The sequence below is a fragment of the Eublepharis macularius genome, chromosome 17, assembly GCF_028583425.1.
Source record: "Eublepharis macularius isolate TG4126 chromosome 17, MPM_Emac_v1.0, whole genome shotgun sequence".
In the NCBI taxonomy this organism is placed as follows: Eukaryota; Metazoa; Chordata; class Lepidosauria; order Squamata; family Eublepharidae; genus Eublepharis; species Eublepharis macularius.
Window position 1 is genome coordinate 927822 of NC_072806.1, and position 17558 is coordinate 945379.

At 58.9% G+C, this 17558-nt stretch overlaps 1 protein-coding gene across 3 annotated transcripts in view; it reads right to left on the reverse strand.

Annotated features, from left to right (window-relative positions):
• The window catches only part of HSPG2 (heparan sulfate proteoglycan 2), a 92872-nt gene extending 76076 nt beyond the window's left edge, over positions 1–16796 (reverse strand). For all 3 annotated transcript variants that reach the window (XM_055001985.1, XM_055001986.1, XM_055001984.1), the window contains exon 1: positions 16685–16796. In XM_055001985.1, the coding sequence (XP_054857960.1) occupies positions 16685–16774 (90 nt within the window). In that variant the 5' untranslated portion in view covers positions 16775–16796. The remainder of the gene's footprint in view (positions 1–16684) is intronic.
• Positions 16797–17558: the final 762 nt, after the last annotated feature.

The following is a 17558-nucleotide window of genomic DNA, read 5'->3' on the forward strand; positions in this document are numbered from 1 at the left end:
CTTCCGTTCCAGACCTGCTCCTCTGTTCTGGCTCCCTCACGGCTGTCTGAGGACAGGCCGCCTCTGCTTCCAGCAGCCCAGCGGAGCTGGGCTTTGCAGCAGCTGCTTTGTGACAGCCAGAGGGGGAATTTGACCACCCTGAGATGCAGAGAACTGGCTCCCCAATACCAACAGATCAGCGGCGTCCCACAACGCTCAAGGCAGGAGAGCCCCAGGCGCTGCAGCTTCCATTCTGCCCCCCACTCCTTCAGTGAAAAAACTCCCAACTGCTACGGACGGGATCAAAGCAAACAGCATGTTCAGCTGCCCTGGAACCTCCCTGCAGAGTGGCAGCTTCCTGACCTCGTCCTGGATGGAGGGGGAGTTTGGCCTTGCCAGTTCTTCCTGCCCTGCCCTCCCCCTACCCGTGCCTTCCAGGTGGCCCTCGGTATTTCCTCCTAGGGTTGCCTGAGCAGAAAAGGCTGCCAGGGGACCCAAGAAGCCCGCGGAAAGGTTCTCCTGCTGGCCATCCCAGGAAAGAAGGCAGCCCACCCTAGGAAGGAGCCAGTCACAGCGTAAGGGGATCTGCCTACTCCCCTTCCCTTTTTAAGACCCCCTCCTTTTAAGCCAGTTGTGGTTTAATTCCACCATGAGCAGAAACTTAGGGTGATCCCAAACGCTGTACAGCAGGGGAGCATGCGGGGGGTGGGGGTGGGGGAGTCAGAGCATGGCGGCACATCAAGGGCTCTCCCTGCCCCACCACTAGGGGTGGCAAAGCGTGAAAGCAACAACCTCCCGGCCCCCAAACACAGGGCTCCAACCAGCTGTGTAGCACTGCTGGCTCTCCCATGCAGGGGCAGAGGAGCGCCTGGCTGTGGCAACTTCTGCCTACAGAACTTGCAAACCGCTCAAGGCCCCCGTCCAGAAAAGCAGAGCCCCCAGCCAGGCCTGGGAAGCAGGGAGAGAGAACCCAGCCTCCCTCCCCACACAGCCCCTTGCACCTGTCACCCCAGAAGAGGGGGCGGGCGGGGAGAGAACAGGGGCTATTTGAGACAAAGAATGAGATCATGCAGCCAAAGAGCAACAGGAAAAAATAGTCCGTGGAGGGAGCAGCCGGCACGCTTGCCAGAAACCTTCCCAGGGAGCCAGGCTGGGACCACGGTGCCTTTCTAGAGTTTTCTCCATTCCACATTTTGCATCTCCACATTATGAAGAAAGGACATGGGTGACCGATCGCCTATGGCCACCTCATGCAGAGCAAAGCAAGCCATCAGTACATGCGGGGCTGTGTGGCATGGCTGCAGACATGATGGATCTAGCCCAGCTGTGAGGACAGAATATGCTGCTGCTCGGCTGTGCTGACCTCCAAGGGCAACACACACCAGGGCTCCTTCCGGGGACCCAGCAGCAGAGGAGGCGGGGTGCATTCTTGGTGCGTGTGGGTTGGGGGAGCAGCAGTGCAGCTGCTTCGGCACAAGTCACACTTCACATCCAAGCACTACGCTGACACAAGCAGTCCCGTCAGCTCCCGACTCTTGCAACCTGCAAACAGCCCCTTCCCCCTTGCAGCTCTGCCTGCAATAATATCGGCGGCTTTGCTCTTCTCCTTGCCAAGCTACATGGAAAGCAGAGAGACGCTACTGGTGAGATGCTGGAGGAGACCCCCCCCCCTCCAGGCCCCGCACATGAATGGCTCCGGGGACTCTCGGGTTTGCATCCCAGGCCTAGGAGGAGAAGCTCTGAGGCTGGCGAGTGCCTGGAAGTCGCCCACAGCCGTGAAAATCTTGACCGTTACACCCCCCCCCCCTTTCCTCCAAGGAGCTCACTTGATGGTGACGGAAAGGCACTCTGTTCATGTCCAGTGGAATCCTTTTCTTTGTTCTTCCTTTGTATGTTCCTTGCCCAGGGCACAGGCCCAGATCTATTCAAACCCTATCAACTTGGACCCAGTGATCGGGGGCAGAAGGCAAATCTAGATGTTGAATCTGCTTTCCAAAGCCCACCTCCGGGGCATCTGCACTTGTAGGGAGCAAGCGCCCAGTTCCCACCTTCCTGCCGTGAGAAAATGCTGCTCTTCAAAAAGCAGGAGCCAGCAGAGAACAAGACTTTGCCCGCCCCGACACATGATCCACGCCCCCCCCCTCATCACCTTATGCTTTTCTTCCATGGGACTGTAAATGTCGATGGGGGGGCAGCGACTGCGTCTTGCATGGTCTGTGCAGCTCCCAACACATCTGCACAACTAGCAGGGATTTCCAGCGCCCAAGCCATAAATAATCCTCAAAGACAAGCCTCCCGAAGGAGAACGTGCAGTTCTGGGCCGCAAGGGAGGCAGGTAAATTGCTGTATAAATGTTGGAAATTCCTGCCCTGAGGTGCCAAGGAAAGAATGCCAAGATGCAGCCCAGGAAGCCGCCTCGCTTGGCAGCTGCTACAAAGGAAGGAGCGGGTGAGAGAGGCCGCTTTCCCTGGCAGAGACAGCGGTTGCGGGGGGGGGGGGGCAGGTAAGGCAAGATGCCTCTCCTGTGACGGGCGGCTCTTCACGTAGCAGGCCAGGCCGCCTTCGCCTCCGCGCTGGGGCTCACCCGCTGCACCCCACCCCCCTCTCCCTGGCCCTGCCTTGTGCCGCAGTTTGCTTGCTTCCCCTCTCCTCCCCTGCAGCCAGGAAACATTTACTTCACTCCTGATTTCTGGCCTGTGTTTAACTTTCGGTGCATCCGGGAAGGGGATCGCCTCGGATGGCCGGCCTGGAGCTCGGCTGGGGGATCGGGGTCCAACCTGGAAGCTGCTTTTGCTGCCTGTCCAGCCCCCAACCTGGAGCCTGTAAAAGCCTGTGCACACAGCTGGAAGGACGTGCAGAACATTCCCCCGGGGGTGGGTGGGGGCGCCCATTTTTATCTTAGGATCTCTGAGCAATCTATGACAGAGCTGGCATTTCACAACTCCCTTTCACAGAGACCCTCTCACACAGGAGACGCCACTTTCTTACTTAAAAACCTTCCACAGCTATCAAAATTTTGCCACAGGACAAAAAGGCTCCCCACTGCACCTCAACTGAATCAATTGATTCAGCTGCAGAGTTTCCAGTGCAGAGTTCTACACGGAGTCAGGACTACACACAGTCCAGCTCTCACAGCCACGCACCGACCACCCTGCCACGCAGCTACGCACAGCCTCCTGTGTCCTGCCACCACCACAATGAAAACGTCTGTGCTTTTCCCTGCCCTCCGCCCATCTTGGGAAAGGCCAGTTTTCACTCCAAACAGAAAACCAGCTGGCCCTCAGAACAACGGTCGCCACTTCCACAAGCCCTGCCTTGGCTACTTCCAGCCACTTCCTGAAATGGGAGTGCAGAAGCCGGCCCTGCACAAGAGGAAATCCCAGGGCTACAGCTCCCCCCCCTCCCCCGCCAGAAGGGACCCGCGTGGCTCCGCTGGCTCCGAGCCCCCAGTGGCCCTCCGGGGCAGCAGCTCTGCCAGGAAGTGGAAGAGCCAACGGGCTCCAGAGGCGATCCCTGGCTACGAGCAGCGCCCTGCACTTGCACACCTTGGAAGGAAGCTCTCCGCCCCTCAAGGCGCTGGGAAAGGAGGCTTCTGTATGACATCTGCTTTTAAATTTCCTTTTTCTTAAGTGCCGCAGTCCTGCTTGTTCATTCGCAGGCTTCCTGCTCCTCTGGGGACAGGCATGTTCCTTGGTACTTGACTCTCCCCCAGAAAGCACTGTGGACAACCACTTAAGGTTGCTGAGTGGCAACAATGTGCTTCCTCCTGCAACACTTACACAGATCCCGCACAGGAAGGCGAGGAAATGAACGGCTGACGGCACCATCCATCTTCCTCTGGCCCCAAAGTCAACGCTAGGCTTTAATCAAGAAGGGGGTGGGGAGGGGGCCACAGGAAAACAGTGTCCCTTGCTCCACCACAGGAAGGAGGGCGCCAGCTGGAACCTTGGCTAAGAAGCTTTACTGGTTGCAAAAATCCAGGCTGCACTCAGCTGCAGACCCGACTCCTTTGCTCCCACTGGGGGTGTCTTCATTTGGCTCACCGAGAGATGACATCCAGCCACGACAGAGAAAAGAATTGCCACTGAATGGAGTTAAAGAAAACCCCCGCAGTTCTTGCCTTGAATATTTGCATGCCCTCCATCTTGGACCGGGCACCTTCCAAAACCTCAGGCCCAGCCCCAGTGCTCCAAACTCAGCCTCCGCCAAGCGAGGCGCAGATCCTATTCTTCATGTCACAGGATTCCAACATGGTTTTTTTCGTTCCAAGATCTCCATCCCATGAACAACAGCATGGAAATGGTGAAGGAAAAGAAACCAGATTCCTGACTCATAGGGAAGATAACTGAAAAGGACAGAAAAGTGCTGCAGCTAGAAACAGCCTGGAGAGTGCCTAGCCCCCGGCTGCATTGGGTCCTCTCAAGCAAGTAGAGTTCACCCAAGCCACTTGAAAAGCTTTTCAGCCTTTCCGCGATCACAAACATGCTCCTCGGTGGGCTTCTGAATTGACTGAGCCCAGATTTGCAGCTGCAAGTCAACTGACCTGTACTTCACAGAGCTTGTGCAATTTCAGCCGTGATTCAGCACAGTCTGGGCACCAAAAGGGCTCTGTCGGGAGTTTTAAAAACACAAAAGTGTTTGTGTCTGTGGAGGAGGGGGAGGGGGAGAAAAAAGCCTTACATGTGAGGGCTTTACATGCGCTGCCCTGCTTCCCCCCCCCCATCCTGGCCTCCCCACTCTAAGAATGGACCAAGGACATTCTAACAGTCTGTCCTCCACAGACAACAAAAAACGAAGATTTTAAACAAAATCCAAATTCTGCAGAAATCCCATTTCACAGGCACAACATTTTCTGCATTCTGCATTTTCTGCGTTACTTCCAATTGCAGGATGGGTGCCTGCGGGCACCCACTTGTTCCCAAGTGGGGCCAAAGTGGAGCCGCCATTCTGGGAGGTGGGTGCCCCCCCCCTTGGAAGACGCTCCTCTCCATCTGCCTCCAGAAAGTCAGGTTTCCATCATTCATTGCACAAACATTATGCTTGGACTCCAGAATAGATCTCTGCACTTCCAGGGCACGGATTGAAGTTGCAAAGGTTACTAAAACAAACGGACAAAGAAAACTTTCCGGCTGGGGGAGCCTGCTGCCTCCTGGCCCTCTCCCCCTTGCTTCTCCGAGCCCCAGGCAGGCATCGTATGCCTCCCCATCCCCTGAACTTGTCCCACAGCGGAGCCCCCCCCCCCAGCCCACTATCTCTTGGACTATTTCCCAACCGCCAGTCAGGCCGACCCAGCCATCGTTTCCAATGGAGTTATCACTTTCCACCAGATGTGACGGCATATCCACTTCCCGTGGGAAACCCCAAAGTGTGGCCCTTGCCCAGATTCTAAGACAGGGGTGGACACAACCATAGCAGAGAGAAACAAGGCGGCCTTCTCCGGGTGCCGAGGCAAGAGCCCCAAGTCCTTGGTGACAGTAGCACTCCAGTGGGAACTGCTCCCACCTCAGGGAGAAGGCTCCGAGGGGGCTTAGCCCATGTGCCCCTCCCAAAATCCCACAGGAGAGGCAAGACAATTGTCAGGGCAGCAGGCCAGACATACAGGCCATATTGAACCAAGAACATCACAAAGATTTAACACCCCAAAGTCAACAGAAACAGGGGGGAAATCACAATTTTTAAAACGTAAGGCTATCTCCAAAAGAAATCTCAACTGGTTTGTTTTAATCAACCCATTCACCTTGAGAACCGTTTGGATAAAAAAGGGAGTGTGGCGAAACGGGGCCTTTCCTCCCACGGGTAGACCCCGCTCTGCCCACCCCTTCCTTTTCGACTCTGGCCAGGCACCTGGAGGGGCCGTCTCCCTTCCCTGTCTCCGGGTAGTTGCTGCCACCACTGTCCCTGTATAGGGTCCTGGTTAGGCGGGACAGCCTCCTAACCCCCCTCCTCTGCTAGTGGGCCCAAGCGGTTGGGGGACTGTGTGGGGCAGAAGAGTTTTCTTCCTTCATAAATTCCAAAAAATCATTTATTTCACTTCTAACTATACACAGGCAAATGCACAGTGAACGGAAGGACTAATAGCACAGAAACAGAACCCTCTGCTCCCTCCCCCTCTGCTTCTCTATACTCATGCCCTATTCCGAGGTGGCGTAGGGCAGGCCCGATCCTTTGCTATCTGGGGTCACACTAGATCTCCCCCTGCCCTCTTTTCCGCCACCAACTGTCCACTTCCAACTCCCGCCCCACCAACTGACTCGCTCTCCCTCCAATCACATTCCACTCCAGAACTGGCCCCTCCCTCCGGGAGCACCTAGGAAGTTAAATTCACCAACAGAATGGCGTTTCTCCACAGGGACACACAAATGTTTTAAAATAAATAATAAAATAAAATCTGAATAAATTTGCCTGCGAGGAAAAACAATTTTAAGTCAAAGGGTGGACTTTTTTGTTTGGCGGCATATGCAAAATATTTTCAGTTTGTGTCATCAAGTCCATGAAATCCTGCTGTTCTAATAGAACAGAATGGAATAGGATGAGATCAACAGAATTTCCGTAACAGAATGGAAATCAAACTGAGGAAGCCAATCCAGAGACGTTCTTTTTAAAGAATACAGGCGTACCAGAGGATAAGGGACAAAAACGGTTGCTGATGAAAACAGATAGGCCAGAAGCTCCCCCAAAATAGACTCCACCAGCCCAAAATACCCCTGGGCAGGCGGCAGCCAAGACGGCGACACTTGGGAACCCGCAAGCACGGCCCCGTGCTGGGGAGGGTGATGGGCGACAGTCCCGGCCTATCTCACACACCCCTTGCGTGGCGCACACTCCACACACGGCCTCAGTGCCCTGGGCTACCACAAACTCAGGCGCCCCAGCAAATGCCCCCAGGCTGTTCTCGGCTCTCATCCCTTGGCCGGTGGGGTGGCCTGAGGGTGCCGCCTAGAGCAGCAGGGCAGGAGGGTCCAACACCCCCACCGTCCTGTCCCATCGATCCTCTGGTAGCTGAGAGTGGCTCACGAGCCCAACCTGAACCACCCCTGGTGATGAAGAAGCACCAGCCACAGGAGAGGGGAAAGAAGATCCTCTCACCTGGGAAGCATGAGGCCCGCAGCCAAGGACGCAGCCTATGCCTCAGCCAGGCCGTTGCACGGGCCTCAGCCTTGGCGGCTGGCCCCTAGCAAGTTCTCTGTCAGGTAGCTTAAGCCTTGGGCGTTGAGGTCGTCTCTAGCAATCCAAAAATCTTCCCCAGCCGCTCTGATCCTGGGCCAGCAGCTCTGTGCATGCTCCAGAGATCTACACAGAATAATAACAACATTCAATTTGTATACCGCCCTTCAGGATGACTTAACACCCACTCAGAGTGGTTTACAAAGTATGTTATTATTATCCCCACAACAATAATCACCCTGTGAGGTGGGTGGGGCTGAGAGAGCTCTGAGAGAGCTGTGATTGACCCAAGGTCACCCAGCTGGCTTCAAGGGGAGGAGCGGGGAATCAAACCCGGCTCTCCAGATTACAGTCCCACACTCTTAAACACTACACTAAACCACGACACCAAAGAGATCTGTGCCCTGCCAAGCCGGACCAGACACTTGGGGGCTGCCGAACTGGAGGCCTCGGCCAGAGCGCAGGCCTGTTCCATCTCTGTTGGAGCTCCAGCATTAGGGGGTTCCTTCCCTGAGAAGGAGCAAAGGGTCCCTACTCGGTCCGCCCTCTTCCATAAGAAATGCAAGGCTGTGCTCTTAAGGCAGGGCTTTGGCAGCAGTTAACTCTGTAATGGTTGGCTGCCTTAAGTCTCAGTGGAACTGCTGTGGGCAGCAAGCATATAAATACCTGAATATTTGAAAATGCGCATGGCCTGTTACTGAGGCTGCAACCTGCAGTCAGGGACAGGCCCCCATCTCTAGGGAGGGCCCAACCTTCCCTGGACCGAAGGGAGAGCACGGTCCCAGCTCCGCCAGCACAGCGCGGCCAGCTGCCCACACGCACCTGTCAGCCATCACAGGCGGCAGGCTGAGGGGTGGGGTGGGGGGGTGGGATAGCAGGCTTTCACGCCAAGCGCTGCTACTGAGAGCAGACTCGAGTTACCGGAAACGGCACATTTCTCATGTCTCTAACTGTCCGCCTGTCACCTCCACCGGGGATCTCATGCCATTGGCCAAAGAACATCCTGTCCCAAAGCAGCCCTGAAGGCCTGTGGGCACAGCTGCTGGGCCTCTCCACGGCTGCCGTGCGCGGTGGCATGCAAGGGCCCCGGAGAGCCCCGGAGCAGGCACAGGGGCCCACTGCTTCCGGGCAGACTCAGAGCCTCTTTTTTGGGGGAGGCTTTGCTGCCGGCGGACATGTAGAGCTGCAGGTGCAGGGGCAACAGCCCCCCATCAAGGGGAGAGGTGCTGGGCTGTCCTTGATGGAACTTGTGGCTCGTGGTGTGTGTGTGTGCGTGGGGGGGGGGGTGAATGTTCTGTGCATGGAGAATTGGAAAGGCCACCCAGCTCGTTCTGAAGGAAGCGGGGGGGGGGGAGGCGATGAGGAAGCACGTATACAATGCTTGGCAGAGCACAAATTCTTTACTCCCAGCCACACCCCTGCAGGAGCAGCAAAGCCTAGTGGGCGGAATGCTAGAATAAACCCTCACAAAGGCAGCCCAGCAGCCCAACCCTTCTCCCTGAAATGCCGGTCTGCCTGGAACACCACTGGCCAAAACCTTCTGATGCCCCCATTGGGCCTTTTCCGCATTATAAAGATGGCCGCGCACTAACACAGTCCATATGGGTCTCTCTTATTTTCGCTTCGCAATGGAAATGAAATGGGGTGGTTTCCCATAAGCAACAGAGTTCCTTGCCTTCTGCCCTGTGCCTGCCTCAGCTCTGGGCCTGCCACTTCATCCGGACGTCGTCGTTGCAGGCCGGGGACAGCCTCTGTCTGCTCAGGCAGCCATTAAGGTTTTGCTGTGCCTGTCAGAACGGGGAAAGGAGAATGGAAGAGGGGGGTCTGGACTTGCCAAGTGTCCCGCATGCGTTCTGACCCAGCAGTCGGAGCGGAGTCCAAGAGTGCTGAGACAGAGGGCCTTTCCCCCACCTCAAGCATTCGTTTCGGGACTAACTGGGGACCTGACAGCGTATTTGGGGAAATCCTCTGTGGGGCCCACGATGATTCAGGATGGACGCATTATTCCAACGCGCCCAGAAGCCCCCCTGTGGAGAGTGCTTTGAAACCTTCATCGTGTTCAAGATCACAGCCCCCCCCCCCCCCCGTGTGAGTGAGCTGGTGCAGCCCAGTGGCGCTCATTTTCACGTACAGGGAATCGAGGCCGAGAAGCGGTGAATTCCTCAGGCGCACAATGAATCTGTGGAAATGCTGCATTTGGACTCAGCTCTTCCCCCCCCCCCCCGCCCAACGCTGTCCTTTCTATAAGCACCACCTTTAACACACAGTCAAGGGTGAATTAAAGGTTACAGCTCTAAGGAAAACAGATCTTTATTATTGCACTACCCCTCTATCGCACCCCACCTGAGGCCACATTGCCTACTCCTCCTTGGCAAAGCAGCAGGCTAGAAACGCAAGTCTCTGGATGAAAGATGGAGATTTCAGAGCCCTGAGCCCAGAAGCAGGAGTCTGGTTTCTGAGCCTTGAATCCGTGGCCAGCCTTCGCTGGGCTGACGTTATTTCCCAACCTCTTTGGGGGCACAAGGGTTAAGTCTACTGAACAGTCCAGCTAGAGGAAGGCTACAGATGTGCTGTTTGGAAAGAGCACCCAGACTGTCACGCAATCGCACAACTTCAAGGGCTGAAGCTTTAGCACAAGGCACCCCACACAGTCTGAGAGGGGCCGGCAGTCCAGTTGTGTCCTCTGGGCCAGGCGTGGCTAATGTTACATTCATCCTTGGAGTAACAAATCTCTTGGCTGAAGAAGGGAGAGAGCAATCTCACGGCCTATTCCAGTGTAGCAAAGACTGGTGGAGCCTTGGTTGAGCTGCAATACCAGCCCCGGGCAAAAACACCCTGGCTCAGTTCTGTGCCTGCTAGACCAGAACCACGTCCTGGCAGGAGAAACTACAATGCGCTGCTGGATCCTTAGACAACCTGAGCAAGTAGCAACTGTGTACTCTCCAAACCAGGGAGGGGACTATTAATAGCGCTCTCAGTTGCTTCCTGAACTCCAAGGTCGGGTGACATCAGCAATGTTAAGGTGTTTCCTGCCCTCTTCATACCAGCCCCAAACAGTGCACAGCAACAAAAGGCAGCAGGCGGCTCACAGCACTAGTAGAATCGGGCCCCTGTGGCTCAGGGCATCAGCCCGAGGCAGCCAAGGCATGATACCACCTCCACTTATCAGGGGATGCCAACCCAGCCATGTCTTGTTCTCTCTTGGGCAAGATGCCAGAGCTTGGAGGTTCAGCCAAGAGCAGCCGGCACATAACTTGGCACCCAGATGCCAGCGCTCAGAGATCAGGCAGCATGCCCACTGACCCCAGTCACAACAAGCCCTAATCTGCCTGCCTGCTCAGGATAACAAGTGGGTAACGCTGCTAACAGCAGAGACGGGAAACTGCACTCAGTAGAGCAAGGTGAGCACAGCCGGGGGTCCTGGAGCAGGAAGCGAACTGGATCTAATCCCTCCACTTGCCTGGGTGAAGAAAAGGCTTTCATCGGCGGCAAAGGCAAAAAACAACATGCAGTGTGGGACAAAAGAGCAGGGATGGGTGGGCTCCAGAGGCAGTGGAGGGCCAGAAGGGGCTCCTCCAACCACCTGGCAGGCCTGCCCTGAGCAGAGCTCAGCAGGAGACACTGGCCTTTGCAAACGGAGCCCACGAGAGGAGGGGTGGGGGATGGAGATGGAAGCTGTTTCAAGCACCAGCATCCAAACTGCCAGCTGCCCACTGAGCTCAGGCAGGGGCAGGCTGACACCAGGTCTGTTTAGCTCAACTTGTAGATCTCAGAACCAGCTCTCCAGAATCCAAGGCCCGGCTTGGCTCAGTTCAACAGACTGCAGCCAACTAGCAACAACTTCTCACTAAAGAAGGAGAAAAAGCTCACTCCAGGGAAGGTCAAGGATGGCCTCTCAGTCAGTGCCAAACAGGCCACGCAGGGGCCAGAGAGGTGCCAGCACAGACCGAGAGTGCCTGCTAAGAACAGAGCAGCAGCAGCCGCCTGCCAGGAAGGCCGGCCTCTCTTCCTCCGAGTTCAGGTGCCTATGCAGAGGGGGAAGCAAAGGCACTCTGCGCCTGCTCAGAGCCCAAGCACAGGCCCTGCCCTCTCGCTGCCATTCTGGCCACCATGCCCAGGGCCTCTGGTTTCCTGGGCAGGCTCCAGTTCCTGCCTCCTCTCTGTCCCGCTCTGCCTCCATCCACGACTGTTCTCTGCCCAGGCCCTGGTCCAACGCTTGGCACATTCCTCTCTGAGCAACGTTGCCTAATTTATCCAGAGAAACCTTCACAGCACACTCAAAATAGCAGCCGCTGCAAGGCCAGGTTTGGGGTGGGAGCGGGATCCCAAAGATTAACAGAAACCACCAGGAAGACTGGGAATTTGGAAAAGGGATCTTCCGCCCACGGTGAGACTCGCCCCATCATTTCTGGAAAGATGCAGTCCGGGTGTGTGTGTGTGTGTGAGTTCTTCATAGGCTTGGCAGACTCCGGCAGAGGCCTGGCTCTGGGGAAAGAGAAACCTTTGCAAAAGTGAGCCAGAGGGCACGGCTGATTGTGCCTGCCAAGGGGGCTGCAGGCCCAGCAGCATCAGGCAAGGGGGCAGCAGCCAGCGCTCGAACAGTAATCCCCCATCTCACTGCAAGACTCTTATGGACAGCAAGGAGAAGAGTAAACAACTGTTAACTATTCATGACCACGGCCAGTAACTCCCAGGAGCCCTCAGCTTAGATGCCACCTGCAGACTGCTCCTGCCAGCCATGCCCATCTATGCCAGGCTGTCGGCTGCCCTTGTGCCACGGGGCAGAAGAAATGCCGTCCATTCCTCTTGCTCAGGCCTGGATTCCACAGCCAGTCTGGCTGGCTGGGACTCCTCCTCCCCTCTGGTCTGATTTCAGCCACCTCCCCCCTTGGGCCCAGATCACACCCAAGCAGGGACTCCCAGGGAGCCTGTGCTGGGAGCCACCGCTTGCTTATCAGGCATTCCTGCCTCCCTCCTTCACCCTCTTGCTCAGCCAGCCAGGAAAGAAAGAGGCAGAAGGGAAAGGAAGGGCTTTGGGCTTTAACCCTTCGTGTGGCAAGATGTGGCAACAGCTGCATGTCCGGAACGGCGAGTGGGATGGAGGCCGGAATTCTCACACGCATGCGCACACACCTTGCTGCTGCTGCTGCCCTGAAGAATGTGCAGGAAAAGCACACCAGAGTGTGTCCCTGAAAAGGGAAGCACTCGCCCTAACTCGGAGACCTCCACATTCCTTTCCCCAGCTGCACCCTAAAGAAACCCATTCCGAGCCGGAGCAAACTCTGGATTCCCCCTTGGATCTCCGCGCAGCAATTCGAGTGGAGCACCCCTGCAAGGGTGGGGAGGGGGCAAGGAAGGGCTCTGGGTCTGTGCTCTTGCCGGGTCAGACCAAGACCCACCAAGCCCTACGCTCTTCACAAGATGCCCAGCAGGAGCCGGGCACCCCTGAAGACCTTGGCGGGTGGCCGAGGGCTGGGCCACGATTCATCCGTGCAGCCCTGAATGGATGTGAGAGTAGCTAGAGGGGCCAGCAGGCAGGGAATGGGGCAGATGGGGGTGGGGCCGGAGCTAAAATGGCACCAGACAAGCGGCAGGACAAAAGCTAGCAACTAAGCATGGCCCAGGAGGGGGATTCGTTTGAGGGAGGGAAGGAGGGCTCAGCCCACAAACCCCCTGGGATCCCCAGCACTGGCTTCTAGGACATGAACTGTGCAAGTGCTTCTGAGCATATGCAGAGAGCCTTTCCCTCGCAACACAGGCCTGAGTCTAGAGCTACCCGCCTCCAGGTGGTGGCTGGAGAGCTCCTGGAATTGCAACTGATTTCCAGGCTGCAGATATTGGTTCCCTTGGAGAAAACGGCTGCTTCGGAAGGTCTGCTTATGGCATTATACCCCGAGGAGATCCCTCCCCAAGCCCCGCCCGCTCCAGGATCCACCCCCAAATCTCCAGGAATATCCCAGCCTAGAGCTGGCAACCTTATCCGGGACGGACTTCCCATTGCGCCAGGCCCTCATGTGAGGCGTCAGCCTAGAGGGACCAGTTCCTCCCCTCCCCAGCCATAGGCCACCCCCCACCCACCCCCGTGCAAGCACCAGGAAAGGGGCTTCTCTGCACCAACCAGGCTGTTTCAACGTCTTGCTGTTCTGACACAGGAGGCCCACCTTCCAGAGCCCTGAGACTGCTGGGTCCAGCCATGCCAGGTTGGCGAGGAGGCCGGGCCAGGTTTTCCGGCACGTTCCTCCTTACTGGGCTGCTCTGCCGGCCTCAGTCTCTCGGGCCTCCAAGCGGAAACTGGCCAGGAAGGTGCCCGGTTTGGAAAAGCACTTCCCAGCCCCTCTTTCCCTGGGACCGACTTCCTCTGAAACAAGAAGTGGTGCAGGGGAGGGGAAACGGAAACGTCTGCCTGGCCTGCCCTTGCCGACCCTCTTCCCTTCCTAACTCTTCCCCCTCTCATTCATTTCTTTGTGTTCTATATAGTCTGCCTGTCTCACCAGGACTCAAGGCGGATTACGCAGTAAATTAATACCATCAACAGGACTGGACATGCAATCAACAATGTGATCGTATAAATTTGGAAACAACCAGAAACCCGGAACAGAAGCGAAGCATAAGGTGACGCATGAAGTAACACAAAGACGTCACAGGAGGACCCTACTTCCGGCGACAGGCAGCGCGAGCATTACCGTGCAACAGCTGTGGGCCCCGGCCCCAGAGAGCAGAGGGCAGATTCAGCAAGGGCCTCCCAGTGGAAAGGCAGTGATTGGCAGCAGAGCCCTTCCCGCCAGGAAACACATCGCTCTCGTGGCCCACACATACTCTGGGTCCCCAGCACTGAAAGAGGGCCTGTGAGGCTGCCCGAGGGGGCACCCCCAGCCCTGCCCTGCCCCAGAGCTTGGCCTGGCCTGGCCGTGGCAGCAAAGGGGTTATTTTTAGAATCCTGTTTACATTTCTGCCACGCCTCACATTTCCTTTCCCCACCTCACAGCATCCTGCCCTGGAAAGGGGATTCTGCCCCCTCCCCAAGAATCCACCAGAGAGTCGCTTGCAGGCTGTCCAGGCATGCCAGGGCAAGTGTACGTGTAAGGTGGGCAAGTGGGGGGGGGGGAGCCCAGCCAGGAAGCTGCGTTGTGTGTGAGTGTGTGTCAAAAGGGGGAGGCAGCAGGCACCAGGGAGAGGCATCCCTCCCTCCCCTCCAGCTGCTTGCTGGAATGTGACCCTCTCACTGGCCAATGAGGCTGCAAGGCCCACGGCTCCCCCCGTCTCCCCCTCCCTCTCCTTCCAGTGTCAATCTTCTCCTGTCCAGCCCTGGCACAGAGACCTCCGCCCAGCACAGGCAAAGTGTGTGAGGGTGGCAGAGCTGGTGCCGCCGTCCTGGCAGGGCCACAGAGGTGGTCAGGGTGTGCAAATGAAAACAGCATCCCTCTTCATGTTCAATGGGGGACATCGAGAAACTGATTGTGAGATGGGGGAAGCGCTAAACAGCAGTCCCAGGAGGTGGCCCAACCAGGACAGGCTAGGGCAATACCATGTGGCCCTCTGCTGTGTGCCACTGGCACGCCCCCCCCCCGACACAAAGACAACCCCACCCACGGCCACCTGATCCTGCCACTCCCGTTCGATTCTGTAAATGTGGGCAGGAGGGCACTCTGTCTCCAAAGGGGGCTCTCTCCTCACCGCTTCCACCCGGGTGGATCACCACTCTGAGCCCTTCCTTGCAAACCGCAGGACAGACAGACATGCATGCCCAGGCTTCGCAAAGGGGCAAGGAGAGCGTGCCAGATGCCCCAGGCCTCCTTGGCTGCAGACACGCCAGACACAGCCACTCAGCAGGAACAGCAAAGGAACTCCCCCCAAGTGGGCAGCACCCAGCAAGCCACAAGGCCCACGGCAGACCTGCTGCTGCAGTTGACCGTTTCAGAGGCTCTTTACTCGGGAAAGGCGGGCAAGAGAGGCCCGGGCCACGGACACCAAAGCCACAGGGCTTCCCAGACCAGGCCTCCTAAGGGCAAGGTGCACACTGCCGCTCGGCCCAGCAGGCCCGTGCTCACCTGAGGCTCACCTGCCACGCTCTCCACCTGGTTCCAGCCCTCCCCTCCAAGAATGCCAGCGCCTGCCCCCAACTAGCCTTCCCGGGTCAGGCAAGGGCTCCAAGCTCCAAGCTCCGTGTCTCCTGCCAGCCTACCAAGGGTGTGGCCGCGCCACAGGAGGCCTCTAGGAATGTGCCCTCGAGGAAAGGGCCCAGCTCTGGAGTGGCTGGTGGCCTTTTCCCCCTTCTTTCCCCCAGAACCCTTGGAAATTCAAGCACAAAGCTGCCCATTGTTGCAAGCACATAGTGCGGAGTGCTAACTTGTGTGGGTGAAAAGCCAGGCTGAGGGAGTGCCGGCTTGCCAGCTCATACCCTCCCCGCAAGGGAGGGCCCTGGGTCAGGAATGAGGGGGTGGGGGTCACATGTTTGGGGAGAGAGGAGGCCGCAGGCCAGGCTCAGCAGAATCCTGACCCTGCACAGGGGTGAGGGGTGCCGGCCGCACTCGGCAGCCTCGGAGCTGGAAGTTTAGGCAGCACTTGGGGGCAGAAGGGAGGAGACTCAGCCAGAGGACCCCCAAGCAGGCTGTGGCTTTGAACTTGGAAGTCTGTGATGCCAGCTGGGGGCCCCGCGGTATATCCAGAGCCTCCTGGGATGGAAAATCCAGATGTTCCCAGCAGAAGAAACTAAACAGCCAACTCGCCAGCTCTGGGCTGAAAGGCGGCTCTGTGACTGAACCGCCTGGCCGCTCTCCTGGGAGGGCCCCGAAGCAAAATCCAGCCAGGCCTCCCCCCGCCCCGCTTTCCTCCTTTGTCCGGCCAGCACTCTGGAGGGGCCGCCTGGAAAAGCGGGCGTCCGCCCAGGCGACACCGGCTTCCTCGCGTCTGAGCCTCCAGCCTGAGGCGAGCGAAGGAGCCCTCGACGGCAGGCGAGCCTCCGAAGCGACTCGCGGCCAGCCCCGCGACACTCCGCTCCCGCCCCCCAGGCAAGGCGCCTCTGCCCGCCCCGGGCGTAGCTCCGACGGGCTTTGCCCCGAAATCTCCTCCTCCTCCTCTTCTCCAGAGGCCAAGCTGGCACTCCGTCTGGTCTGCCAGGGCAGCTATTTTTACGAGCCCTCCCCTCTCCCCGCTGCGCTCCGGGTCCCGAGGCAGGTGGGTACGCCTCAGCTTTTAAATTTAGCCGGCAACGGCGGCGAAGAGCTCCGTCGAGCAAAGCGACGAGAGCGCAGACGGGGCGCCAGCGCATCGCCGCCCGGCCGCGAGAGCCGCTGCCCCGACGCGCCCCCGGCGGCCCGCGCTCCAGCCTGGCGCGGCTCCGGCTCCACCCTGGACGTGGCTGCGCCGTGCCCAGCCGGCCCGCCGACGCCAGCCACGCCACGAATAGCCTCCGAGTCCCGCGTTTAAAATTAGACGCCCGGAGCCGGACGCCGCTGCCCAGGGCCGCCCCGCGCCCGCGCCCCAAAGCGCCCGCCACCCTCGGCCCGTTCCGCCGCCAGCCGCGCGCTCCGGCCCCACTTACGCCCAGGATGGCGGTGGCGGCGGCGGCGATGACGACCAGCGCCAGGCGGCAACTGCCGCGGGCGGCCCCCCGAGCCGTGGCGTCTCCCATTGCAGCGCCGCTCCCGGCCCAGAGCCCTCGGGGCGCGAGTTCCAGTCCTCCGCCGGCGCCGGGCGGGCGGGCGGGCGGGCGGGCGGGTCCTGAGGGCGATGCTGCGGGCGATGCTGCTGCCGCCGTGGGCGCCCCGGAGCCAGGCCGCTCCTCAAGCTCCGTCCAGCGCCGCCGGGACCCGCGCCGGCCGAGCGAAGAGGCGAGTCCGCGGCAGCCTGGCCAACTTTTCCGCCCAACTCGCTCCCCCCCTCCCAGCCAGCCAGCGCCGCCCGAAATCTCGGCTCCGCCACTCTCCTGCTGGCGCCTCCGCAAAACTGGCCTGGAGTCCCGGACGGGACGGGACGGGGAGGGTGGAGCGGGAGGGGGCGGGGCGGAGCGGCCGGCGCCCGAGACCTGGGACGGCCGGGGGCGGACTGGCGGGCGGGCGCAGAGGGGGCTGAGCCGGGCGCCGCGTCCGAAGTCAGGCCCGCGGGGAGGGGGGCAGCGGCGTCGGGAGCGGGCCGGACCCCGCCAGCCCCCGCGCGCAGCTCTCGGCCCGCAGCCGCCTCCGGGAAGCCCTCCTCGCGGGCGCGTCGGTCCTCCGGAGTGGGCCGGGCCGACGGCAGCGGCCCTCCGGAGCCTCGCGGGCTGCTCTTTCTGCCCAGCTGGGGCCATCGCGGCTGCTAACAAGACGGCACGATCCAAACGCTCCGTCCGAAAGCCGCGTTAAAAAACAGCGACCGAGCCGTCTAGAGCACGAAACGCAGCCAGGCCGAGCCAGGCCGGGCAAACCCGGAGGGCCTCT